At 56.5% G+C, this 27721-nt stretch overlaps 1 protein-coding gene across 1 annotated transcript; it reads left to right on the forward strand.

Moving 5' to 3' along the window:
* On the forward strand, positions 1 to 26792 carry MNT (MAX network transcriptional repressor). The gene is made up of 6 exons (XM_061363305.1): positions 1 to 162; positions 6186 to 6771; positions 8860 to 8901; positions 9573 to 9684; positions 23648 to 23840; positions 25342 to 26792. Exons 1-6 carry the CDS (start codon positions 90 to 92, stop codon positions 26055 to 26057), a joined length of 1722 nt encoding a protein of 573 aa, XP_061219289.1. The 5' UTR covers positions 1 to 89; the 3' UTR covers positions 26058 to 26792.
* The last annotated feature ends 929 nt before the right edge of the window (positions 26793 to 27721 follow it).

Below are 27721 nucleotides of genomic sequence, written 5' to 3' on the forward strand. Positions count from 1 at the left end.
CGGCCGTCGGGGGAGCCGCGGGGCGGCGCGGCGCCTGCGGCCGGGCCCGCGCACCGGGGAGCGGCGGCGGCGGCGCCGGGGCCCGCGCCATGAGCATCGAGACGCTGCTGGAGGCGGCGCGGTTCCTGGAGTGGCAGGCGCAGCAGCAGCAGACCGCACGTGGTAAGGGGCCGCCGCCTGACAGCCCGCGCTCGGCCGGGGCGCCGCGGGGACGGGCACGGGGGCGAGGGCGGTGCCGGCCGGTCCGCGCCGGTAGATGGAGGGGGGGGCGCTGCCGGTGCCGCTGCTGTCGCGGGGGCGGCGGGGGAAGCTCGCGGCGGGCGGGGAGGTGACAGTGCGGTGCGGGGGGGGGGGAGGGCCGGGGCGGGGGGAGCGCGGCACCGCCTCGCTGTGTGCTCGGGGCGGGCGCGGGGCCCGCTTGGGGGGGGGGGTGTCCGTGTCCGCGCCGGGGGGCTCCGGCCGCCACCGCCCCTCCCGCAGGCGCGCCGCCGCCGCGCGCTGCGTGTCCCCGCGCCGCCGGTGGGGCGGGGGCGGGGCTGCACCGCGTGACGCGCCAGGCGCCGCCCGCCACCACGTGCGCGCGGGCCCGCCCCGCCCCTCCCCGCGCCCGGCCCCGCCGCTGGCGCGGGGCGCTGGGGGGAAAGGGGGGGGCTGTGATGAGTCACGGCGCGCGCGGGGGGGGGATCCCGCGCCGCGGGGCCGGTTCCGGCGGGGATCCCGCAGCCGGGAGCTGCTGGGGGCGGGAGCAGCGAGGGAGGGCGGGGATGGCGGGGCCGCCGCGCTGGGTGACCCCCGGCAGAGGGGGTGCGGGCGACTGAGGCATGGGCAGGAGCCGGGAGAGCGGCACCGCGGGTCCGACGTGGAACGGGCCCGGTTGGGAGGGACCTCAGAGCTCCTCCCGGTCCTGCCCCTGCCACGGCGGCGGCAGCGCTGCGGGATCGACACCTTCCCCAGCACCTGCCCTCTGCCCGCGCAGCACCGTGCGAGGCCCATGGCGCAGGCGGGGGGGGGTGTCCCTCCCGCAGCACATCCGCATCCTGCAGCTCTGCCCGTGGTGCAGCGCTCGGCTGCGGGGTCAGGTCCTGCGGTGCTCATCCAGGAGCACACACCCTGTCCAGGCACTCCCAGACCGACACCAGTGTCACAGAGCATCCCATTCCCGCGCTGTGCCTGGTGCCTTTCCTTTCCCACCAGCTGTGCAGTGCCCTTTCCTGCTCCCTCAGCCCCTTCCACCAATGGAAAACTAACCCGTGGGGGCTTTGCTCTTCTTAATTTATAACCAGAGCAGCTCTCCTCCTGTGCCTTCAGCTCCTGAGGGCTGTTTGCTGCGCTGGGGGTTGTGGTGATGCTGTTTGGGTTCACCTGTGTGGCTGGGGTGGAATCCTGCTATTTACGGGTTTGGAGGCTCTTTTGCTTGTGTGCTCCTTGCCCATCCCGGTTGGATCCTGTGAGTAGCCTTGGCTTTGCTGCACGCTTTGTGCTGGGCTCGTGTGACTTGGAAACAGGTTCCTGTGAGTGCATGGATGGGTTCGTGCAGGTGTGTGCAGAGAGATGTGAAACCTCAGGGGCTGGCTCATGGTCTGAACTGTGACACGCTCAGTTCTACACAATGGCAAGTGTCATGTAAGTGCTGGTGTTAGTAATAATGCTGCTTGGATCTCTTGCTGTGTGTGGGATAAACCCAGCAGATTGGGGTAGCAAGGGAACAGTTGATGTTGCACGTTCCTCATGCTGTTAACCCGTGGGAATACAGCAGGAACAGACACTCCATGGACATCCACTGGGTTGGCCTCGTACTCCAGTGTTTCTGATGGTTCTGGGAGTCAGGATGTGGAAGCACCCCTGTTCCCTTCACTTTGTGCATCCGTGCTTCATAATGCTCCTGTGCTGACCCTTTCTGTGTAAGCACGTGGCTCCCCTGCATGTTTACACACACACAGACCCACAGCCAAGGTCCTTTTGGTGTCTGTTGCTTGCACTCCAGAGACATTTGACTTGCATTAGGGGGCAGCCGTTTTCCTTGGGTTTAGGCTAATCCAGGAATGCTTCATGTCTCAGGAACCAGATTTAGTTATAATCACAAGTAACTCGTATTTGTTTTCTCAGGGTTTTCCCATAGGCCCTGCTCAGCTTTGCTCTCTGCTTTGCTTGGTGCTGTTCCATTCCCTTCGCAGCCTTTCATGGCTGTGAACATTGCCAGCAAGGGTGGTGAGCGTGCAGCTCCCCATCTCCTCTACCTGCCAGTTTGGCACATCTTAATGGCACGGGGCTGACAACAGGGCGTGTGGTGAGCAGAAAGGTTTCCCTTGGCTGCAGTGCTGGTGGGTGAGGAGGAGGAGGAGGAGGAGGAGGAGGGCCAGCTCATACCCAGCATCCGTGTTCTGGCAGTGGGCTGGTACCACAGGCTGGCTCTTGAGTTAGATGCTGACTTTGGGAAGAGCCTTGCCCTGTGATGGAGAGGATGGTGTGTGCGTTCAGGGATAACTGCCCTGCTGCAGCCGGTTTGGGGGATCCAGGGAAGCTTCTCCTGTGTGCCTGTGTCTTGTGCTTTGATGGCCAGGTTCTCGCCTCCTTTCCAAGTGAGGAGGTAGGACTGGGAAGGGTGACTGCACATTTCCATTCATTCCCTTGAGCAGCCTTTGAAAAGCCCTGCCCAAGCCAGGTTTGAAGGTGCAGCCGCAGCTCTTTGTTCTCCTCAGGGGATCCGGGAATCGAGCGCTGTGTCTTGGGGCTGCAGAGGGGTGAGCACCACACCAAGGGCCTCCAGCAGAGGTGGGAGAGGGAGGTTGTGCTTGTGCTGTGCTGCAGTCAACCAGGGCTCAGAGAAGGGGTCACGCTTCAGGGGCTCTCTGTCCCGTCCCATCCCATCCCGCGGCTTGTTCCTGGGCACTGCCCGGGGCTGTTTGCTGGCGCAGCCCCGTGTGCCAGCAGTGCTGTTATGACTCAGGGCTTGCCTGGCTCCGGCCCTGCTGCTCTCAGTGCTGCTGACGGCTCCTGTCTTCCCGTTCCGGGTTCTTCCCTGCAGAAACAGAACCTGACCCCAGGCTCCAGCCTGCCCTTCCTCCAGCGGGGCACTCCCCTCCCTGCCTGCAGCCGGGCCGGCCATGGGGGCTCCTTCTGTGCCCAGCACGTTAGAACCAGGAGGGACTCCTGCGGGTGATGCTGCTGCAGAGCCGCTGGGAGGGGAATCCAGGGCCCTGTCCCCAGGGTGTGCAGAGGGGCCTCCAGAGCATTGGGAGATCTAGGGAAACACTCGAGTCTGTGCAGAGAACTGCTCACGGAGCTAACAGCCGGTGCCCAGCGGTTGATGCAATCAGGATGGTTTGGGCTGGAAGGGACCTTAAAGCTCATCCAGCTCCAACCCCTGACATAGACAGGGACCCCTTCCACTGGAGCAGCTTGCTCCAAGCCCCTGTGTCCAACCTGCCCTTGAGCACTGCCAGGGATGGGGCATTCGTGTTGTATTCTCTCTGTGCTGGGGAGGGACCTTAAGCACGGCAGAGGCGCGATGCTGGGTTCCACAGAGGCACGTACCCATGGCGAGGTCTGAGTACTGAGTGTCCCTGTGAAACCAGGAGCGTGAAAAGGGCACTGCAGTGCTCCCCGTGCAGTGCTCCTGCAGCACCAGCGGGGCGGGAGGCCCGGGACGTGCCCTGGCCCTGGAGCACGTGTGGCTCTGCCTTGGCTGTCACTGGTGGTGGCATTGCCAGGGCAGCAAGAGGGAGGAGATGCGCTTAAAGCCTGTGGGTTATGAGGTAGTGCGGTTAAGGGTGCCTGGCACGGTGTATTGCTGGGCCATCAGGCCCTGGTGAGGGGCACTAACCCCGTTCTCTGTCCTCCTGTGGCGAGATTCGCTGCTCCGTGCTGCTGTTGCTGCTGTCCTCCTGTCCTGCATGGTGACACTGAGGTCCCTGCTCTCATGACACAGCCCTTTGGCAGGCGGCCTGGCTTGGGCAGGGGGGGTTCCCTGTCCCCTCGGTTGTGGCTCAGAGCCCAGCCTGCGCTGGTTCTCTCCTGGGGTGTGCTCAGTCCGCAGACCCTTGGGTGGCAGTGGAAATGGCACATCATTGTGGTGGGTACCTGCTGCTTCAGCTGGCCCTGGTAGCCCAACAAGTGCCTGGAGCCTTGTGTGCTTCCTACGTATGCACCGAGTGCATCCTCTGTGAAAGGATAAGCCATGTGTGTCTGAGCACCTTTCATGGTTTGTATGGGTGTCAGTGAAGGGTGAGTTTACCCCATATGGAAACACAAAGAGCTGTAGGAGACTTTTGTAAAGCTTGTCTTTAGTTTGTTGGCAAGGCCTGAGTACAAGGTGAGCAGGAGATGGAGATCTTGATAGCTCAGTGGAAGTGTTTCTGCCCTGAGGGGTGTGTGCGTTAGGAAGGGATGGCTTAGAGACCCTTCAGTCCTCTCCCTGCAGGAGGAGCTGTAGCAGGGTCCCCTTTCCCCTCTGCACGGGTCAGATGCAGGGAACAGTGGCTCACCGGTGCCGGGCTTTGGCTACAACCCAGTAATGCTTGGGCTGAACTCTTTGGCTGAAGGAGACTCCTGATGCGCAGCCCGGGGCCTGGCTGGCACCCAGTGAGCAGCCAGAGACATGCACATAAATACTGCTGATGAGCAGCCTGCACATCTCCTCCTCCTCCTCCTCCTCCTCCCGCCGGCTTCCCGGCACTGGGAATCGCTCCTGGGAATCTCCCAGGCGCTGCCATCAGCCAGAGCTGCCCATGGCAGGGGCTGGGGCTGGAGGAGCTTTACGGTTCCTTCCACCCACACCAGGCTGGGATCCTATGGAACCCCCTCCCCCGGGGGTCAGGGGCAGGGGTGCTGTGCAGTCAAGCCCAAACTGCTCTGGTGGACGGGCTCTTCTGGGATGGCTCTTGGGGCACCCAGTGAATTGCCTGGTCCTGGCCACTGTGACACACGGATCCGCAGCCCAAGCGCAGCGTTTCTCTGGTCCCTGTTCCCACGAGCAAGGGTTTAGTTTCCATGAGGGGGTCACAGCTCCAGGCGTGCTGCTGCAGCACCAGTTTCTGTTGCAACCCTTGGAGGCTGTGGGGAACGGGATCTATGGGGCCCGGGCAGCGGGTTTGGGGTGTTTGATGGAGGCTGCGAGCTGCTGACATGTGGGGCCACTGGTGCCGCAGGGCTTGGATAAATACATGTCATCTGTGCCATGTTCACCCGATGGGAGCTGCAGACCTGTGTCCCTTGAGGGAGGTTTATTTTCCTAGTCAGGCCACACAGGTTGCATTTACTTTGCCTGGTGTTCTGAAAACACGCAGGAACGTGCACACATCAAAGCCAAGTTCAAGAGCAGGAGCAAAACCCGCAGCAGAAAGGAGCACCCCGATGGGTTTGTGTTGGTGCAGTGTCCCCTGGGCACAGATTTACACTTGCTGCATGAAATGCAGGGTGGTTTATCCCGGGAGCCTGCCCTGCACGGGTGGGTGGCTGGCTGTGACCTGCTGCAGCACAGGGGTGCCTTTGCATGCAGGCACAAGCAGGGAGGGCTTTGGGAAGGTGTTGCAGAAGGAACCCTCACTCGGGGTGCTCAGCCCATGCCTGTGGGCTTGTGTAAGAGCAGGCACAGGCTCCCAGCCAGGTCCTGCCGTGGCTCTCCAAGGCCCATTACCCTTGTTCAGCTCAGAAATGTGTGCCCGTGGCAGAGGCCTCGCAGGGCTGGACCTCGGGAGAGGGAGTGCCTGGAGCCGGATGTTTCCCTCCACGTGGTCAGTGGTGCCTTGTCCCCGGTGATGCTGGGGTTGCTGCAGATGCGGAGGAGCCAGCATCCCCTGATGGCCTCAAGGGTGAATGTGGGAGCAGCACAGCATCCCCTGATGGCCTCAAGGGTGAATGTGGGAGCAGCACAGCATCCCCTGATGGCCTCAAGGGTGAACGTGGGAGCAGCACAGCATCCCCTGATGGCCTCAAGGGTGAATGTGGGAGCAGCACAGCATCCCCTGATGGCCTCAAGGGTGAACGTGGGAGCAGCACGTGGGTTGTATTTAAACAGCCCATGCTGGAGGGAAGGGGCAGCGAGTGGAAGGTGCAGCACGGCTGGGACATGGGATGGGTCTCCAGGGGCATGGGTCCTGCTGCGGACGCCGTGTGCCGCTCTCAGCAGCCTGGTTTAAGGCCTTGGACGGGGAAGGGCCATTAACCACTGTCGGTGTCTCTTGCAGAGGAGAATGAGCAGCACGAGAAGCTCCGCCTGGAGAGGGAGCAGGAGCAGAAGAAGGCCGGGAAGGGGAGCGCGCCGCGGGCCAACAGCGCCGTGTCCCCCGAGGAGCCCCGCAGCGAGCTGCTGGTGCCCATCTCCCCCCCGGCCCCGCCGCCGCCACCGCCGCCCCCGCCGCTGGCAGCCCCCATTTCCGTCATTCCCATCCCCGTTGTCACCGGCCCCCCCCAGCAGGCTCAGACCGCGCTGTCCCCGCCGCTCGCCCAGCGCCACCAGCCCCTGGTGAGCACTCCCGGCCTCAGCCAGGAGGCACCGCCGGTCGCGCCCGTGCTCCAGCGGCCACCAGGGCCACTCCTTGGGGACGGGGCCGCCGCGCCTGCCCCGTCGGGCAGCCCGAAGCAGCTCCAGCATTACGCAGCGCCCGTCCTGGCCATCTCGCAGCACCATGTGGTGCAGCAGCAGCCCATCCAGCCCCAGCCGCAGCCGCAGGCGGCCCTGCAGCACCCGGCAGCGCCCGCGCCGCTCCCCATGCTGAAGCTGGCTCCTGCGGAGGACACGAAACCAAACGAGCAGAAGAAGAGACCTGGCGGGTGAGTGCGTCCTGTGCATGGCGGCTTCTGAGAGGGAGCAGGCAAAGGGCACTGAGAGTGGCGCAGGCCTGGTGCAGCTGCTGCTGCTGCTGCTGCTGCAGTTGTTGGGTCAGGAGCACCAGGATGCGTGGAATTTGGGTGCCTCTCTGGGTTCTGATAGCTCGTTCCTTAGCTCCCTGTGTATTCTCCCTCCCCAGCCGCACACTGTACAGTCCTGCACAAGGATTTAGTTCTCCAAGCCAGACCTGCATTAGGACACGTGTGTTCCCAAGTCCCAGCACTGCCTCTCTGATCTCAGGTGGCATCTGCTGGCAAAAGATGTCTGCCAGGGAAGTCAGGCAGCAGTGCTGGTGGCAGGCACCTTCCTGCAAGCAGGGATGTGATCTGGGAGGTTTCATTCCCCAGCACAGAGATGACCGTAGCTGCTCCCTCAGTTCCTTAGTGCTGCGGGTGCTAAGGGCCTCCTGCTTGTTGAGAGCCCCTGCAGCTGGAAGGGACTGAAGGAGCTTTGATCTGTCCTGGCCCTCGGACAGGACTTGTGACTGATGTGGATCCAGGTTTGTGTTTGTCCCACTTGTTCTTAGGGACTTGGGCTGGTGCAGGCTCTGTCTGCAGGCGGTTGTTTCCAGGTCACTGTATCCGGATGTGCAGCCTGGTGTCACTGCTTGTGGCCTGCAGAACAGATCCGTCCCTCTCTGCAGCCAGCTCCTACCTGTTTCCCTTGGCCCCTCACTCTTCCTTCCTGCAGCGGCAGCAGTGACCTCGGTCAGCTCTGTCCTCCCATCCATGTGTACACCTCTGACCATTCCTAGCTGCCTGCAGCTGGGGGTGACTGCAGTGGGGTTTACAATGGGATGCTGGTCCAGGACGTGGCAATTCACTTGCTTTTCCTCAGGACTGGTTCTTACAGTGTTTGCTGTGAGCTGCAGTGCAGAGCCACTGTAACCCAGTTGTGAGAGGAGCACAGGGCTGTCAGATGGTACTGACCTTCCCCGTGGGCATTCTCCATGCAAGGAGGCAGTTTCAGTATCATCCTGTGGGAGCAGGAGGAGGTGTAGGATGTAGTGGACAAAAAAAGGGTTCATGGTGTCCTTTGGGATGTAGAGACCCCAAAATGCATAGAAGTAGGTAAGAATGTGTAAAGCTGATGGCCTTTCTGGGATGCCAGTGTGATTCCTCAAAGATGGATTGTGGTCTTTGGAGCTTGTCTGTAAACCACTCAGCTGCAGGAGGGATTGGTGCCTTTGTGCTTCAGTCAAGTGAAGCTGCCCCTGAGGGGCTTGTGTGGGTTGGAGGGGTGCAGGGGGGTTCCTGGGGGCTCTGGGATGGCTGTGGCTGCTCCAGCAAACTGCCTTTGTGCTGCGGGAAGCTGGAGGCAGGGCAGCATCGCCGTGTCCATGCTGCAGTCCAGGCATTGTACCCTGTGGGACTGCCAGAGCTCTTGGCACAGGCACGCCGGGAAGAGCTGAGCAGTGTGGAGGATTCCTGAAGTTCCTGTGGATGGGGTGGCCCATGGGTGTGCGCTGTCTGCCCAGAGCTGCTCCGTCAGGAAAGATGCCTCCTTGGCTTGGGAAGGGTTCATGGGGAAAGGCTGTCAGATATTTGGTGTAAATATTTATGGAACATTAACACGCTCCGTGGCTGGGTATCTTCAGGCAAAGGCAAGCAATTGCTTCCCATAGTGCATGGAAGGCACTTGAAGCCTCCCCGTGTCTATTCATGTCGTGTGTCACCGCTGTAGCTGAAGAACTGGGGTCACATGGATTCAGTTGGCTTTTCCTAGAAGCATTCCTGGTTGGGAGGGTGGGGACAGGTCAGAACCCAAGCCCAGAAGCTGTCCCTGGCACACACCGTGCCTGTTTGTATGCTGTGTGCAGTGTATGCATGATGTGTGCCTGCCTCCTGTGCAGTACGGATTGTAGCTGCATACAGCAGAGGTGGCAGTGTGAATGCAGAAGGGATAGCTGAGCACCTCGAGGGCTCTTTGACACTGGCCTGTATGTCATGGACACGGTGCTGGAAGAGCAGGTTGGATGGCTGCAGTTTTGAACTGACACTGAACTTATCTTTGTTCTGTTTGGGTTGCAGGGTTGGCACCAGGGAAGTACATAATAAATTGGAGAAGAACAGGTGGGTAGAAAGGCAGGGGCTGGGGGGTGCTGTCATTCCCTCTTTCCCCTTCATCCCTCCTAGCTTGGCCTGCGGTCTGTCAGTGCTTGTTTGGCTTTGGTGGGGTTTGTTTGCTTGTATGTAACAAACAGCCTGAACAGAATTCCCCGTGACTTTCCCTGGAATTGCTTTGCTTCCTGACAGCTCAGCATCTCTTGCTTCCCCCTGTGTTCTGCTGCACTCTGTGCTGCATTGCAATAACCCTGCAGAGTAAATCCCCATGTGCATAACAGTGTAACTTCACTTGATTTGAAGCAATAAAATAGCCAGGATCAGGGGGCTGTGCACAGTGTGAATACAGAACAAAGACCACTTCCTGATCCAAAACTATTGTAAGTCTGGATAGTTACACCAGGCATGCAGTGAAAGTGGAAACAGCAGCACAGAGAGATGAGACAGTTCATGTAAGACTGCACAGTGGTTTCCTGACACAGCCAGGACTGGAATCTGTGCATATAGCCCCATACTGTTCCTGCTGGATGGAGCTGGCTCTGTTGTAAGCAGGCAGGTGACTGCTATGCACATGTGTAAGTGCTTTGCTTGATTAAGGCCTCAGTGAAGCTCTGCCCCTCTGCTAAATTGGTGCCTGGTGTGTGCTGCCCAGGCTGACAAAACCCCTCTGCTTCCTCTAGACGGGCCCATTTGAAAGAATGCTTCGAGACATTAAAGCGCAACATCCCCAACGTCGACGACAAGAAGACCTCAAACCTCAGTGTCCTAAGGAGTGCCTTGAGATACATCCAGGTAGGTGTGCGCTCGCGTGGCTGGCACTGGGCAGCACTCTGCTGAAGCCAGGAATGGTGCTGAATTTGCTTAAAGCAAGTTGCTTTTTCCTGTAGTGAAAAGGGGAGAGAAGAGCTCCCATTGCTCCTTCTCCTTCCATGTGAGTGTAGTCACTGGGAAACTCCAGATTTCCAGAACATTCAGACCTAGGAACACTTGCTTCATGCAGTTTCCTTACACTGGAAGCTTCAGGTTAACCATAAGTCATCCCCACCAGTGATGGTGGTGCAGTGAACAGATAATTCAGACTAAAGAGGGACACGCAGGCTGTATAAACTGCAGCTGCTCCCTTTTGGACTAAAGAGAACTTTAATCCGCATGTCCTGGGGTTGCTTAGGAAAGACAGGTTTCCATGAAGGTTTTGAGTGTCTCAGATGGTTGATGAGGTGGAGATACAAGTACAAGTCATCTGCTTGGAGGTGGGGAAGGACTGGGGTTCGGGGTTATAACACAAAGCCCTGGGAGGATGGGGTACCACGAGTGAGCCTGGGAGAAAGCAAAGCTGCGACTCAGCTGTGGTGCTTGCAAGTGGAGTGCAGCGTGTGTTAGTGTTTGGGTATCCAGTGTCTGTGAAAGTGGTTCATGGTAGCACAAAAGAAGTACTCGGAGCTGTCCTCTGTGGTTGTGAAATCAATAGCATGGATTGCAATTAAAATTCATCTGGAAAATGGAAGAGTTGCTAAATTATACTGCAAATGAAGAGAACAACTAGACCTCACATTGTGTCTGGAATAAAGGGTGCTGAGGACTGTTCACAGTGGGCTTTCCCACTGGAAAGTGTTGTCTTTTTTCCTGGCTTTGTAACCATTTTCTCTCAGATACCTTTTGATTGCTGGGCTCCCAAGTGCTGGATCTTGATAACCTGCAGCAGTGTTACTGTGGAGGGTCAGAGGTAGGTCAGCTCAGCCCTCCTCGTTAGTGCTCACAGGTGCCTCCCTAGTTCTGATTAGACAGATTCTGATGGTACCAGCTGCTGGGGGACAGCAAACGAGGAGAAACCGGTGTTGCTTGAGAAGATCATTTTGGAGATGTGGTTGTAGTGCAGCCTCAAGGGCATGAGCGAGGTGTGAGGTGCCATGTGGTGGCAGGCAGGCTGGTGCCTGCACAGAGGAGCTTCCGTTAGCACTGAGGGAGATGGAGTGATGGGATGACCTGCTCTGGTGTCGGGAGGTGAGTCTGGAGCTGGGATGTCACAGATGGAGCAGTTCCTGCTGCGGTGGCTGGTCTGTGTGAATGGTGATGCAGGTGGAGTTGGGATGTCTGCTGCGGTGGCTGGTCTGTGTGAATGGTGATGCAGGTGGAGTTGGGATGTCTGCTGCGGTGGCTGGTCTGTGTGAATGGTGATGCAGGTGCAGGCTATCCAGGAGCCGGCTCTGCTCGCTGGCAGTGGTTTTGTTCTGTGCTTTTGGAGACAGTTACAGATCCTCTTTGAGGATATCAGAGGAGATGGCCAGTTCTTCCTCTCTGTCTTCTTCGGGTCTGTTGTGGAGTGTTTTGAGGCTTGGACACGATGCAGTTTTGTGCTGCCTACATGTGCATGCACCAACTTCCCTGTAAATTGCTAGGAATTAAACTCTCATCACGTCTTTTTAAGAAGTATGAACTGCTTTTCTGATGGTGCAGAAGGTGTCCACAGATTCAGCACTGCATTTTGTTTCCTTTAAGTGTCTGCCTCACAGGGTCCGTTTCAGTGCTGCCTTTGTTTTATCCGTTCCAGGAATCACATGGCTGGGATCAGGTCTCTTGACCTGACTGCTCTGGTGTGCCTGTGCTGTTCTGTGTGCCCATCATCTGGGGCTGGAGGGGATCTCAGGGTGGTGTAACTGCAGTGTATTTAACCATTCAGTGAACACTTAGGGTGCTGCAGGACCCCGCTGGGTGCAGGCAGGGACTAACACCCTGAGGCAGTGGGCTGTGGGTGCAGCTCCTGTGCCAGGAGTGCCTGCACTGGGACGTGCTCCCTGTCACCCACAACACCCCAGTGGTGCCCGAAGCACTTGGATGGGGCCGGTCCATGCACTGCTGCATCCGGCTGCCCGTGCGTCCATCGCTGGCTGGCACTGGCAGAGGGCTGTGAAGGTCACGGTGACCTCGGGCCCCTCCTGGCCCTGCTGTGGACAGGAGCTCTCATGGCAGCGTCCACTTCCACGTGTGCAGTGAGCACATGGTGAGCACCAGCGCTTGCATGGTGTGATCCTGGTGAGCAGTGGGTGAGCAGTGAGCAGAGCCTGCCCCAGCTCTGAGCCAGCCCCAGTGCTGAGCCTGCCTGCACTGAGCCTGCAGCAGGGCTGGCTCGCTGCCCCATGGGCACTTGTGTAACCTCCTCCTCGCCTTCTCCTCCCCTCTCCAGGCAGCAAGGGTGCCTCTGGCAGCCGCTCGCTGGAGTTCACAGGGAGTATCCCAAAGCTGGGTTTTCCTTGGCAGAGCTGGGCTGTGGGTCTGTGCTGGGATCACGGGATGCGGCTGTGCTGGAAATCTGAGCGCTCTGTTTGTGTGTCTGAGAAAAACCAGATTATTGGAAATCTGATTTGATTTCTCAGAGGTCAGAATTAATTTATTTGCATTATTATTATTTAATTCAGTTTGAATTAAGCTTTGCTCTGTCTCAACAAAGGCAGCGTGCATCGGTGTGGGAATGGGATGAGCTGCCTGCAGGCGATGCTGGCCTCTCCCCAGCAGCTATGGAGAGTATTGGTGCGACTGCAGACTGGGCTGGGACCCCTCTTGCCAGCTAAGGGGGGATGAGGTGGGTCTCAGCCTCATCTGCAGACAGGGGCACAGAGTTGGTCTGATGGCAAGAAAGAATAATGGAACCATTGCTTTCTTGGCAGCAAATCCTGCAGCAGGCCTGGAGTGTCACTGCCAGGCTTGGTGCTCACCTCTCTCCCTTGAAAAGAGCAGAGGAATTGTACAAAGGAGATTTGCAAGTAAAACCTCTTACTCCCGATACAACAAAGAAGTTTTGCACTAAAAGGGAAGAACCCACCCGAAATCCAACCGCAGTGAGCCTTGCTGAGGAGCAGTGCAGTGTGCCAGCCTGCAGCGCTGCGCTGCCGATGCTCTGTGCCCATGGGAGCGTGGCAGGGCACTGACTGCTGCAGCCGCCCTCCCTGCAGAATCCTTGCTCCCCTGTTGCAGCTGGAGCTCCTTAGAAACGGGCTGTTTGTGTCCTTGGCTGGGTTGAAATACTTGTATCTGCATCAAATCAGATAAGTCAGAAAGTTACATTCTGAACTTCCCATGGAGCTGTCATGTTAATGTATCCTCGGAGCTGGGCTGTGCTCTGCAGCAGTGAATGAGAGTCTCTGCAATTAGGCACACTGGTGCACAAAGGAAATGAGGCTGAACGCAGCTGGAAGTCACTAATCCTGTTAGAGGGTGATTCAGCGGGAGCTGGGGTGGGCTCCGGAGCCATGACAAAGCACACTGGTTACGTGGCTGCCTCACCCTTCGCCTTCCTCCCTGCAGAGCAGGAGCCACAGCACTGGAGGCTTCCAGGAAGTTCCCAAGGTGCAGCCGGGTGCTGAGGTCCGAGTCTTTTTGAAGGATTCCTTTGCCCTTTAGGAAATGTTGCAATCGTCTGATTTGGAAGGTGATTGGAGCCCTGAAGCCAGACTGGTTTCTGTGTTCAGGCCATGGAGCTGCTGCGAGGGCTGGAGCAGCTCTGCTCTGGAGCCAGGCTGGGAGAGCTGGGCTGGGGCAGCCTGGAGAGGAGAAGGCTCCTGAAGGGGAGACCTGAGAGCAGCTCCAGTGCCTAAAGGGGCTGCAGGAAACCTGGAGAGGGGCTTGGGACAAGGGATGTAGGGACAGGCCAAGGGGAATGGCTTGAACCTGCCCGAGGGGAGACTGAGCTGAGCTCTTAGGCAGAAGCTCTTCCCTGTGAGGGTGCTGAGGCGCTGGCACAGGGTGCCCAGAGAAGCTGTGGCTGCCCCATCCCTGGCAGTGCTCAAGGCCAGGTTGGACACAGGGGCTTGGAGCAAGCTGCTCCAGTGGAAGGGGTCCCTGCCTGTGGCAGGGTTGGAACTGGGTGAGCTTTGAGGTCCCTTCAACCCCAACCAGTCTGGGATTCTGCAGTGTTCAAACTGTGTCACTGGGGTACCTGAGCACCTCCCGTTTCAGGGGTTATTTTCTACTGCACATTTGGTGTATGATGGGGTCCAGGTGATTTGCTCACCAGGTGACAAGGGGACACCAGGATGAGATGCATGAGCCCCGCTGCGGGTTCCAGATCTCACAGCCCTGTTTGCCAGCTTCCCACCAGAACGGCTCGGATGCTGACTAAATAGGAACATGCTTACAAAATATTAGATAAACGCTGACTGAATAATGTCGTGTTTGCCAAATAGTTGATAAAACCGAGCCTCCCAGCGCGTGCACAAGGCAAAGAGTAAATGCTTTGGAGACTGCAGTGATCCGAGCTGTGGCATGTGCTGCTGGGGTACTGCTGGAGTATTGGGGGGGGATGCTGGGGTGATGAATGTTGGGCCTTGGTCCTGCAGAGGAGTATTTGCTCTAAGAAGGAGACTTTGGTGGATGGCTCTGAATGCGTAGTCAGAGTAAAGCAGTCTCCATCTCCCACAGCTGCTGTGGTCTGGTGCCTTTCTCAGGAGCTAAAAGGGTTCATGCTAAAAACCCCTCCTGGTGGCATACGGGACTGATGGTACCCGACACCTCTTGATGCCCACTGCGCTGTTCATTTGGAGGAGCACCTCCCTTGTGCCCTCACCTGATGACAGGGGTGGGTTTGCTCGGCTGAGCTGGCTTCACACAGTGTCCTGTGGCCTCAGCTGCCTGCTGAGCAGTTGGTGGCCACTGGGAAACAGTGGTTTTCCTGTGTGGTGTGCCACTGCTTTTAGACTGAGTCAGAAGTTTGTCATGAGACCAGTGGAGTCCCACAGGAATGCTTTGGTCAGGGTTTAGGTGTTCCTCAGGTGAAGGAGAACTCTACAGACCCGGTAGTTTCTGGTGTAGGGAGGTGCTGTACCACACACAAACCCACACATCTGATGCTGCCACTTGTAGAAAGAACAGAACTCATTGACATTCAGGCACTGCAGTGACTGGCTTATTGATCCAAATGCATAAGCCAGGCTGTGATGCTGAGTCCAGTCAAGATCCCCACCTTGGAAAGTACAGCTCTGACTGCTGGGTTTCATTCTGTGCCAGCTACGAGGTGAATGTACTTGTGCTCCCTAAAACTTCCCAGTGAGAGCTGGGTCCGTCAGTCCTCACGTGAGCAGCACTCTCATGCCAGGCAGAGCTGCTTGGTGCTGTTTACCTGACCTGATCAATTGATTCCATCTTGTCTAATTAGCCTGAATTTCTTTGCCAGTGTTAAAGGGTTCCAGCAGCAATAGGCTGTGGTCATGCAACGCGGTGTCATCCCCATTTCAGACAGGGATGAGAAATGAGGCCTTTGAAAACATAGTGTTTTGTAAAGTAAAGCAGGTTGGAGCGTGCATAAAGATGTGGGACAAGTGAGAGTTTGGATGTAGGGTTTGTCTTCCTCTGGAGTCAGTGGGAGCACAGCAAGTGCAGGCTCTAGCTCCTGCCCTTAATAGAGTCACTGGGGAGCTGGTTTTAGGTTCAGAGCTATGGCACCAGGCTACATCAGTATGGGAGATGGGGCTCAACCTGAGAAGCTGGGGATGCTCCGGCAGCTTCCCATCCATCCCCTGGCACTGAGCGTGCTGATCCGAGCCAGCCCGTTCCCAATGCAGGTGTGTTTGAAAAGCTTCCAGCGTGTATCCCAGCCCTGCTGAGCGGGCAGGGCACTGGCACCGTTTTCCCTTTGGATGGCTTGCACGGTCTTGGAGTGGACAAATGTGGGATTCCCATCCTGAACCAGAGGGTTTGTACTGGAGCTGGCACAACCCACTGCGGGATCCAGGGCAGTGCAGGCGCCTGGGATCCAGCGCTGTGCCCGCAGGGAGGCTCCATCCACAGGGCAGCGAGTGGATTTTATTGGCAGGAGTGGCCCCAAAGCGTGTCATGCAGTGGAGTGTTTCCAGTGCCCCGCGTTTGAACCCTGTGCACTGGGTGGAAGCTGTTCCCTAACCTTTGCCAAAGGGTTGGTGAGGTTTTTAACAGTGTCTGGCTCCTGACTCATCCGTGAGCATCTGGAAGGGGTGAATGTCCTGGTTTCAGGACACTTCCAGGCAGTAAACACTGACAATTCTGTAATTGCTAGGGAATCTCTGCTATCGTGCTGCTGGCATTTAAGTCCTAGCTTAAAGAAGAGCTCAAGGTTGTAAAACCCAAACCAGTCTGTGAGTGAGCACAGCAGTGCTGCTTGTGTGGTAGCTGGTTCAGGTTGCATTTGGGTGCTGTTGCTTGTCCTGGGTGTCATCTGCTGCTCGAGAGGAGTGCACGTGGTGTGATGAGAGCGGTGACTGCACGGGCTCTGCTGTACGGGTACTGATGCACAGGTCCCTCCTTCAGAACAAGGCAAAACCCCCAGTTAAAAATACCCCCCCAGATATCGTGACTGGTTGGTTGGTTGGGTTGTGAGTTTGTTCTTCCCTTGGAGGCGTGCTGGGGAGGAGGCCGGGCCCGTGGCACCAGTCACAGCGTGGTTTTTGCTCCTGCTCTCGTTACCTGCAGCCAGGGGACGTGTTGAGCCGCCTTAAAATCGCCGTGACGCAGTTGTTGACAATGACAATGACAACCAAGTAGTTGCAAGGGAACGGTAGGTGTTGTGTGTGCCCCAGTGCACTGGGCCCAGCCCAGCCCTGCACCCTCCCCATCACGGTGGCCATCGTCAGCTGCAGAACAGTGAATGGGGAGGACTCTGGTGCAGCAGTGGGAGCTGGAGTCGCTTTCATCTCCCGTTGTCACGTTGGCATTACTCTGATGTGATAGCAACGCTGATAAAACGTGCTCTGGAGGGTGTGGAAATAGGAATGTGATTATTAGGAGGCTGCTTGTCTCAGTTGTTGCTATCAGAGATCAGTGGTGACTGATCCTGCCGGTGCCTTGGGCCTGCCCTGCACTTCTCTGGCTTTATCTGGACACTTCTCTCTCTTTAGCTGTGACTTTTGTTGTCTCTCCTCCCTGTCACTGTGCGGAGGGCCCACATAGGCCATGGAAGGCGGGTGACCTGATGGCAAGTGAAGCTGCTCCTGCACAGGATGTTAACTTGTGCCTCAAACCAGCCAAAGAGGAAACAGAGAAGGAGAAAAAGGGTTCATTTATTCCCACTTTCCTCTCCTTTTATCTTTGTTGCTCACCTTTTACATCGTAACAAGTTAAAATACTGTATCAGGTTTAGGTTCAGAATGTCCCTTGGGCTGTGGGCTGCTTGCTGTTATCTTAAATCTCCGTGGTGTCATGCTGTTCGTTCAGTGCCTCCTGTTGGGCAGGTACCCCGTTATTCCCTGCATTCATTGAGGGCAGGAACGGGCTCCCTGAGGGTGATTGCAGCGTTTCCTGTGGCACTGGAAGGAACAAGGTGACTTTGCCTCTGCGCCCCAAAGGCTGAGGTCTGAGAGGAAATGGCCTCTAAACAAGCTGGATCTCGTTGTGCAAGTGTTCTGCAGTGGGGTTGGTGTGCGGGCTCGGGGGTTGCACAAGGCTGTTGGTTCTGCTCTTGCTGAGCGGTGTGTGTCGTGAGGCAGAGCTTGTCCTCAGCACCTTCCCATCACTTCATCTCTGGGAGTTCTGTGGGGCTTCAGCTACCCTAAGGACACCCACTGGGGCTCGTTGTACCAGGCAGAGGAACTCCAGCCTTAGGGTACCTTCAGTGAGTAGCAGTGGGGAGTCAGTGCTGTCAGGCACCACAGCAATCCTAAACCCTTAAGCACAGAGGTTTTCACCCATGTGCACAGCTGTGACTCAGAGCCGTGCACAGGTACTGGAGTCACCTGTACCTAACAACTGGGTTTTACATCCTCCCACTGCCACCGTGGCCATCACAATGGGGGAGGTAGGTTAGAGAAATCCTCTGGTGACCCAGATCTGCTCTGTGGGCTGTAGGTGGATCCATGGGGATGTGAGTAACCAGCACTGACCTCCTTACAGGGATGGAGGTGTGGGAGGCTGGCATCCTCTGTGTCACCAGCACCTCAGCCCCCGCCATGGTGGTCATCATCTGCTGGGGGGGTGGTTCATGAGAGCTTATGCTTGCGGCCACCATCCCCTGCCAGGGCTGTGGTGCCAACTTAGCACTTAGTCACTGCAAGTAACATCTTTTTAACACTGAATTCCTCTTAACCATGAGAGTCCCTAGAAACCAGATCTGCTGGGAGAAGCCAGCACGGTTTGGTGTTTCCCTGCGCGTGGCTTTGCCTTCCCCTGCTTTGTGTTTGTGTTCTGTGTGTTCCAGTCATTTGCTGCCTTTCCTTTTTCTTTCCTGAATTTATTCTTTGTCCTCTGATCTGATTCTCCCTGCCCTCTGCCCCAGTAACTGCTTGTACTTTGGCCAGAGAGCGGTGCTTCAGGATGCTGGCTCCTCCTGGGTCTGCAGGGCCAGTGCAGCCAGATGTGTGTCAGCTGTAGCTGTGTTCCAGGTGCTATGGCCCAGTGTCTCTTTACCAGGATCCTTAAGTGCTAACGATGTGCAAACAACGAATGTAAATAGCAGAGCATGTCATGTGCTCTCTGCTCCTTCCTGTTCTGTGAAGTATTTCTGTCTGGATACACACCTCTTCCCTTGCAAGTGGTGGGTCTGCAGACCTGATGGTGACCACTCTTCCCCAGCTCACTTCTGTACCTGCAGAAGAGCCGGTGCAGCCCCTGCAGCAGTGACTTGCTTGTTTCCTGGAGTCACTGTGCTTGTGCATGCGAGGGTGCAGCTGCCTCCCGGAGCACAGCACTGCCCTTTGGCTGCCTTCCTGGCGCAGGGTTTGGCACTGGGAAAAGCTGGGTCATGAGGCTGCTGGCAGACGTCCATGGGTCTGTGTCCATGGGTCAGCCTGCACCCAGGGGCTCCTTGGAAGGATCCACAGGGATGGGATCTCTGTGCTGCAGGGTGCTGGTGGTGAGGCCTGTGGGGAGCATGGGGTGCTCTCTGTTTGACCTTGCATGTTTTATGTTGGTTTGGGTGCTCCTGTAAAAGGTTCACTTTGAGACCCGACACCAGTGCACAAGGGGCAGCAGCAGCCTGGAGGCCTTGTGCTCCTCCCGGCCTCAGCTCACAAGCTGTCTGCTGGGAGCTGGTCCCTGCAGGACCCCAGCCTGTGGTTCCCCGGTGCTGAGCACTTGGTGGCGTTTGGGTCGAGCCTGTTGTGATTTGACATCCATCGTGCTGGCCCCCTCTCAGGGACGCACGTGGAGACCCTGCTGTGGTGCAGTCTGTCCGGGTGTAGCGGCGGTGGTGCTGCTGTGCCACGACTGCATCTTCCCATCAGCGGTGCCGGGTTAGCGCATCCGGACCACTGCAGGATTGCGGCTCCAGCAGCCTGCTGAATGAAGCAGTTGCCATGGAAACCATGGCTTTGGTTCCCATGGCAACCAGCTGGGGCTGCACACAGGCAGGAGGAGGGTACCACTGCTACCTCCTCTGGTCCTGCCTAGTGCTGCTTTCCACTGACTGATGCTGTTGGCATCAGCAGGAGCTTGGGTGCAGCAGGTCCAGGGTGCAGGAATGGGTCCCTTGCATGCAGGCTCCTGTAGGTGCTGTTACCCGTCCTGACGCACTCGCTGGCATGCAGAGGCTGGGGACGCTGGCCTGATGCTATAGGGGGGAACCAACTTTGGGGTTCCGTGCCTTCATGGGCTCCCCTTTATGGCAGCAGGTTGGGTTGAGATGGATGCTGGGCTTTAAACAAGCTGCTGAAGAACCTCATAGAAAATGTAGCACGATTCACAGTAGGAATCTCCCAAATTGATACAATAATGAATCCCCCAAAGTACTCCAGGGGAGTGTGGTATCTGCCAACAGTATGGGGCTGTGAGCTGTTTGGGGACTATGGGTTCCTCACGTCGTTGGCTCGTGTTTCTGGTGCAGCATTTGTGGCGTTGGGCTGGTGGGCTGCTCGTGCTGCAGATCTGTTGCATCGTGGGAGTCCATGCAAGAAGATCCTTTTCTTAGGTTTTAGCTTTTTTTCCCATTACGCAGGGGCACCAGAACTCCATATGGCAGTGGGAAGCCTGGGTCAGGTCTGTGCTGAGCCCCATGGAGATGCTGCAGGTGGGATTGTGCTGAGGGACCTGCCCTGGCCCAGCAGCTCTTGTTTGCTGCAGTGGCTGCAGTCCCGATAGCAAAGAGTTACGGAGTCTGGCTCAAAACTGCAAATCACTTTCATGATTGCTCATTGATGAGGAGTTTTTAATCAGTGAATGCCATGTAATGGAACACAAGGGCTGAAATGCGCTTTGGGAAAAGCTCATCATCGAAAGTGTGTTCTTAAATTGCTAATATAATGTTTGTAAAGGGAGCTTTTTAATAACACCTTTTAAACCTCACTAATGCCAACTGCAGGGCTGGCTTTATTCTTGAGGCAAGCGCAGGGAAAGCACTGGGGCATTATTTTCCATCTTGACATAAGGATAAGCAGTTTAATTACAACCAGCTATAACATGGAAAATCCTTCACGGTGATGAATGGCTGTTGCTGGGTAGTGACTACAGGAGTTTGTGTCTGGCAAACGGGGTGCACACAAGGATGGGCTCAAAGGAGTGAAATGTTAGACCTGGTGCTGTTGTGCTGGTCTTGCTTAATCATCCACGTGGGTAGAGGCTGCCGTGTGTAAAGGAGGACAATCAGATACAGGGAGCAAAAGCAAACCCATGTATGGATTTTAGTGTGGTCTGTGCTGCTTGAATGAAAGATGATGAGACTTCAGTGCCCAGGCCCTTGGTGCTGCAGAGCAAAGGGCTTGCTCTTGGCATCAAACTCAGGCAAAACTTCCCAGGTGTGAGGAGTCGTGGTTGGATTCACGTGAAGATGAGGGAATCCATGATTCCTTCCTGGGCTGGATCCGCCTCCCCACGTCAGGGCTTCCGGCGAGGCTCTTGTGGGGTATTTTTAAGTGCATAGAAGTGAAAAATAAACCAGTTTTGAAGCTCCTCACTCACCCTGCAGAGTGAAAGTTGCCCGGGCAACCGAGGCTGCCAGCTTCTTCACGCTAAAAAAAGCAGCCCTGCACTCATCACTGCGCAGGCAGAAGGAGCAGGGTCTGTGCCGGAGTTTGCTGCTTGGAAAAGAGCAGTCTGGGGGGTGTGTGTGTTGAGCTGGCAGGAATCACACTGCCTGCATGGGGACGTGGGGGTTGTGCTCCAGTCGAGCCTCACCAGGTTTGGCTGGCGAGAGCCCCGCTGCTTGCACAGAGCAGAGAACAAACCCGAGGTGTCTGCCCCTTGCCTCCTGCAGGGGTTTGCAGCTCCCGGTGCTCTCTGAGCAAAGGGGGGAACAGAAACACCGGTAACTCGGGTGGGTTTCCCACCATGAGGAGCCAGGGTTAGTGTGCCAGGAACCAGGGTCAGTGTGCCAGGAACCAGGGTCAGTGTGCCAGGAACCAGGGTCAGTGTGCCAGGAACCAGGTTAAGAGGAGGGGTTCGCTGCAGGCGTGATGCTTCCCGTGTGCTGCTTCCCTGGTTAAACAGGCAGAGGCTGGCAGCGATGCTGGGTGCAGGAGGGAGGAGTGCTGGCTCCATGGGGTTGGTGTAGGCTGTGGGAGCACAGGTCCTTGTCCTCAATAAGCCCATGACATAACGTGAGTCAGGAGGAAGCTCCCCTGCAGTGGTGTTTGTAATCGATCCACTTTCAGACAGCTTTAAGTCAGGTAAACTTTGAAATCTCTCAAGTTTGCATCTTTCTGAGGGTGCTCTTTATGAGTAGGCAGGCGAGCACAGTCACAGTGACTGAGGTTGGGCTGAGACTGTGGACTTCCTACTGGCTGATGGGACAGCCTGGCACCCGGCCTGGGCAGGGTGACCTGCAGAAGATAACTGGTGATGGGCAGGTGCCAGGGGCTGCCGGTGGTGCTGGACAGAGGGGACATGGGGAGACAGGAACCCATCCTCTTCCATCCTACCTGCTGGTGTGAAGAGGGTCAAGGGCAGGAGGGTTCCTGCTCCTCTCAGCAGGCTCCTGCACAGGATCTGTTCCTGTGCCCATGCTCATCCAGCGCAGGGCATGCAGGCACACCATGCAGAGGTGGGAAGGGGCTGCACCCTGCAGGGCAGTGCTGGGAGCTGTGGCAGAGGGAGGGAGGCTCTGGTGAATCACAGCCAAGTTCATGCCTGGGGCAGAGCAGCTCAGCTGGGAGATCCATTGTTACTGCTGGGAATTGCTCTATCCTGGAATAGCTTTGGAGGGGCTGCCCGTGCCAGCAGAGACTCCAGCCCATCTGCTGCTGCAGCTCCCCTTGGAGAGCACCCAGCCCGGGAGCAGCGTGTGGCTGCTGGGTGCTGCAGGAGCTGGCGCCTCTCAGGGCATGTCCCAGAGCCTGTGCAGGAGCAGGGCAGCATCCTCGGGGGTGCCTGTGAGGGTTCTGCCCCTCCAGTAATGACAGGCTCGTGAGCAAGCACCAGCGCCTGCCTGTGCCTGGGAGCTGAGCGCTGCCCTGCTGCTGGAGCTCCTCAGAGCAGGGCAGGAAGCCAGATCTGAGCTGGGCTGGGAGGGTGCTGAGGCTGCTGCACTTCTTGCTTGCTAATCCCGGGAAGCCGCGCTGCTGCTCTGTCCCTGCGGTACCGTGCCATGAGTGACTGCACCGGCAGCGTGCCTGCACAGCAGGGCTGGGGTCCGGCACTGCGCAGCAGTTCTGGGCTCAGGGTTTGTCCTGCCTGCTGTGGTCCTGATGGCACGGGGAGGGGAGGCCGTTCAGACAAGTTATCTTCTCATTTACTTAAACCTGAGCACAGGAGCTCTGTCACTGCCTGCACTTCTCCCCTCCATCCCCCCCTTTTCTGCAGGGGTTTCTGTTCTCTTGCAAAGATGCGGGGTATTTTCCACCTCTGAGTCTGCTCCGTGTAGATGCTTCCTTTCCATAGGGATGCTTGGAAGTAGATGTATGTAGTAAAAGCTCTATAGCCCCACTCTCCGGTGGCTGACTGTCAGTGGTGCCATGCCCTCTTGCCTGGCATTCAGAGGGAGCTGCACCCATTTCCCTCCCTTTGCCCCTTCCCACCAGACCGTGATGAGCCCTGATGCTCTTCAGGTATTTCATGAGGCGGGTGAAGTGAGGCTGATGTTGGGAGCTGAGTACGGGCCCTGTTGCTCTAAACTGATGCTGAAGTGCAGCAAAGAGCTCCCTTGGACTGAGGCAGAACAGAGGCGGCCTGATTCATGTTGCTGCACCTCCAGCAGTTACCTGGGACCTTGGACAGTCCCTCATGGTCCACGCGTGCTCTGCATCCATGAGTCATTTGGTTGTGTGCTTAGAGAGGCTCACTGTTGTGTTTGCACACAAGTGCCATCGGTGTCCTGTGCTCAGTGTAGGAAGCCGGCGGGGTGGAAGCGCAGTGCTGGGAAGTGTCAGCCTTCCACCTCATATGATAGATCTGAGATGAGTCATAGTCATAATTCAGTGCTCTTGGCTCTTAGCTCTTTAGTTCTGTTGGGGAGGTCAGAGCAAAGGGGAAGAACGGAGGAAGGAGGTTTCATTTTCTCTCCTCAGAGTGGCAAATACCTTCAGAGAGGAAACCTCACAGCTTTCCCTCAAGTGTTCTGGGCTTTACGCTTACCCCTGGGGCTGAAGGGACTCGCACAGTGTGGTTCAGCGTTTCTGGCTTGGAGGTTCCTTGGTTTTCCTTCAGAAGGCAGGAAGCTGTTGGCCAAAGCGACTCTAGGTTTCTGTGGCCAACTCTTGCCCTTTCGCTTTCCCTTTCTGCCCGAGTTTGAAAGGCACAGCTGTACCTGAACCCCTTTTACACCAGCACAACTGTTAAAAGGAGGAGCTGTGGACATGGGAGTGACCGGGTTAGCGCAGGTGATGCTTGGCTTTGTTCTCCTTAGGTTTATTTTTCTTCCCTCTGTCTTTAGACTTTAAAGAGGAAGGAGAAGGAGTATGAGCATGAGATGGAGCGGCTGGCGAGAGAGAAGATAGCTACCCAGCAGCGCCTGGCGGAGCTGAAGAACGAGCTGAGCCAGTGGATGGACATCCTGGAGATCGACAGGATTATCCGGCAGACGGTTCAGCCAGAGGATGACCAGGCATCTACCTCGACTGCATCAGGTACCCGTAAGATTTCTCCTGATCATCACTGCACATCACAGGCACAGCTGTGTAGTGGTGGTGGGGGTCTTCAGTTAGCACCATCGAGGTTTCTTTGCATTCAGATAGAGCGATATGTTTTCAAGTGTTTTGTAACGATTGCTGTTGGTCTGATAACAACTGGGGCCTGTGCAAGGCAGACTGAAAAGCTGCGTCAGCATTAGGGAGACACAAAGTGCATTTGATCTGCTGGTCCCTCACGTGGAGGTCTCTGCTTTCAAAACCCACTTTTGCTGTTGTGCAGCTCTGCAGCCCTGCTTTTAGAGCCGGGTGGTGCATGAGCATCCTGATGTACTTGTGCATGGATGTGGGAGGGTGTTCAGCCACGTAGAGAAGGAGGAGTTGGTACAGGAAGGATCACCAGAGCGTTTGAGCAACTTAATGAACCCTCACGTTGTGTGAAAAGGATTCACAGGGAAGATGAAATGACGGAATATGTGACGTGCCATTCCCAGTACAGTGTGAGCTAGGAGAGTGCATGCTTCCCTCCGTACCAGTGATCTGCAGCAGGAAGAACAGGCAGTCGTGGACGTGCTGGAGATGAGGAGGCTGTAGCAATCCATATCCACTTGCAGGAGCTCCTTCAAGTCGTGACAGCATTTGCTCTTGGCACTGCAGGCAGACATACAGCAGGTTCCAGGAAGGGAAAACCTCCGTGTTCTGGTTCATTCAGGCTTGTATTGGGCTCACCACCTTTGAACACACTTGTAGATTCCAGGTGTAGGCTGATGGAAGTTGAGAGCAGGAGTCAATAGGAGTGTCAGCCATCCACCACTGCTGAAAACGATCACTTTGAGCTACCAGTGACCACAGAGCTGGCAAAAGGGAAGCGTCTTCCCTGTTTTCCTGCTGCTTCTGTATCCTCTGAGGTTGTCAGTCTCTACTGCATGGCTTTAGAGCAGGCGGTGCAGGGTGCTCTGCTCGCCTTCAGATCTCTGCAGGGTCAGCGTGTTCCTGCATTGCTTCCTTAGTTCCTGGACTGGGCAAGAGTGCACTTCCCAGAACCACACAAGGAACTTGCTGCTATGTTTCTCCATGGCTGTTCCCTTCTCACTCTGGGAGTGGAATGAGTGGTACTGATTGGTGGAACAACTGGACAGGGAAGGATTCCATGTTCCTGCTCAGCACAGAGTTCAGCCTGGCTGCTCTCCATCTGCCTCTGCTTGCGTTGCTTCCCTTGCTGCCAAGCGGGATCTCAGCCTGTTGTGAGCCTCCCTTCCTATGTGGGGCTTTGGGCTGCTCACACCTCCAGGTCCTTGGCTCAGAAACAGGGAGGAGAGGAGTGTTGCTGCCCCACTGGGGCTTGGTGGAGCCTGCTGTGCTGTGCCGTGTCATGCTGTGCCATGCGTTCTGCCTGCCTGTAGCTCAGCAACTCCTCCTGCTGCCCGTCAGAGAGGCTGCTCAGTCCAGTCCATGCTCTGCTTGCTTTGTTATGGGAGTCTCTTCCTTTCGTTTTTTGCAGAGGGTGAAGACAACATGGATGAGGACATGGAAGATGACAGGCCAGTGAACTCATTACCAAAACTAACCCAGCGGCAGCACCCGGAGCTGCTGAAAGCCGTCCCCACAAACGCTGCTCCCCACCACGCGGCGGTCCTGCCGCAGCACCTGCCCATCCAGCAGAAACAGACCCCAGCCCACCCTCCGCCTCCCATCCAGACACAAGCACTGGTCCAGCCGCAGGCGATCGTCCCCGCACAGACTCACATCGTGGCGGCTTCGACAGTGCAATCGACTGTTATAGCCCACACGGCCACGACCCACGCCTCGGTCATCCAGACTGTCAACCACGTGATTCAGGGGCCACAGACCAAGCACATTGCTCACATTGCACCTTCCACATCCAGCCCCGTGCAACTCACCACTGCTGCTCAGCCTATCGGCCACATCACTGTGCACCCAGCCACCATCAACCACATGGCCCACCTCGGCCAGCAGCTGCCCATCTACCCTCAGCCCGTGGCCGTCAGCCAGCCCGTCGTGAGCCACATTGCTCACACCATCTCGCACCAGCAAGTGAATGGAACCACGAGCCTTGGCCAGCAGGCGGTGATGGCCAAGCCCGCTGTGGGAACCCAGGTTGTCCATCACCCGCAGTTAGTGGGGCAGACGGTCCTAAACCCGGTGACTATGGTGACCATGCCCTCGTTCCCCGTGAGCACGCTGAAGCTGGCCTAGAGGGGACCGCCCGGCCGTGAGGTCTTTGTTGGGAACCTTTCCTAAACTCCATACATTCCAACCAGGTCCGGCCCCACGGAGGGAGGTGCAGAGGTGCTGGGGAGGGGGGGCCGGGCCGGGGTGCACAGCCCCCGGGGTCTCCCTGGAGCCGGGGATGGGCCCCTCTGCACTTGAATCTTGGTGATTGAGGAGACTTCAGAGACAGTCGTTCTGGTGATTTTTTTTCCTTTTATGTGTAATCAGTGGGTATGGATATGATGTTCTTCGGACTCTTCATTTCCCCCTTCCATGTGTTGCTTCTTTGTAGAATAAAACATTGCTGATCTCTTTATTGAGACATTGCTTAGAACGGGAAAAAAAACCAACCATAGAAGTCTATATTTATATATATGTGTGTATGTGTGTGTATATATATGTATATACATATATATATAAATATAACGTTTGAAGAAGGCCTTTTGTAAGGTTGATTATTTTGCAGGATTATTAGACAAAGTTCATTTCTGGAGGAAGGAGACAGAGTGTGCTCTCTACATAGGAAACCTTGAGATAGGTGGTTTGGTGGACCAGGGTACATCTGCAGTGACAAAGGAACCCCAACACAAACCGTGTCAAAGGTATTTCCCATCAATATCGTACATTTCAGAAACCATCTACAATCACTGTGACTTGTTATGGCATTTTAAGGAAATTCTCTGTCCTGTCTAATAAAAGGAAAAAGAATGCACAACCGGACTTCCCTCGTGGCAGTTTTATAACTGACTTGCACGGCCGCGTCACAGCAAGCGCGGTTTCGGTGTTCTGATGGTTGGCGATGCTTTGTTTGCATGGTTTGGGGGTTTGGTTTTGCTGCTGCAATAACTGGCTTTGCAGATCTCTTTGTGTGGCACTTCCCATTTGGGATTCCTCCCACCAGTCCCAAGCTTCCAGGTTCTTGGGTTTGTTCTTGTTCTGCAGAGGCGGATACTTTGTGCTGGCAACTCGAGTATGTGGATGTGGCCTGGTAGAGTGGAGCCTGGGACAGAACCAGCAGACATTAACCAGACTTGCTGCATGGGTTGATTTCGTTGCTGGTTTGTTCCTCAATTGGCTGTGGTTTAGTGGGGAGTCAGTGGATTAGAAGGGTACAAATGTGGATGTGGTTATCTGCACAGTGCGAGAGGTTGATGGTGTACTCCAGGAGATCAGCGTGTGTAACTCGTGTCTTGCAGTGAGACGTGCACCAAAGAGCCCCCCATCCCAAAGGACCCTCTCCATCCCATCCAGTGGTTAGGTCAGATCGCACTGGAGTCCATGGCAAACTCCAGTGGAGTCATGAGGAGGGATGTGGTGTGGCTCTGGTACTTGCAGCCTGCCTGGGAGGGTGCTTCAGGACGTGTACGATGCCTGTCTGCGTGGTCCTTGCACTGTTCTGTGTGTAGTGAGTACTGCTCTTGAGCTCTGCTCCGTCTTCCTCTTCCCAAAACCCAGCACTCCGCAGTCCTCAGCGCAGGGAAAGTTCCTGCTGTAGCCAGTGAACGTTTCCATGGGCAGGATGAGGATGCTGCCCTGCAACGCTCTGGAAGTGCTGCCCATGCAGAGGAGGAGGTGAGGCTGGGCTGAGCAGGCCCTCACCTCCCTGTGCTGCGTCTCCCTTTGGGCCATGATCCGCCATGGGAAACCGT

This window comes from Neopsephotus bourkii, unplaced genomic scaffold, assembly GCF_033783945.1.
Source record: "Neopsephotus bourkii isolate Nb327-2 ecotype Australia unplaced genomic scaffold, CSIRO-AGI_Nbou_v1 NB_1154, whole genome shotgun sequence".
NCBI classification, from domain to species: Eukaryota; Metazoa; Chordata; class Aves; order Psittaciformes; family Psittacidae; genus Neopsephotus; species Neopsephotus bourkii.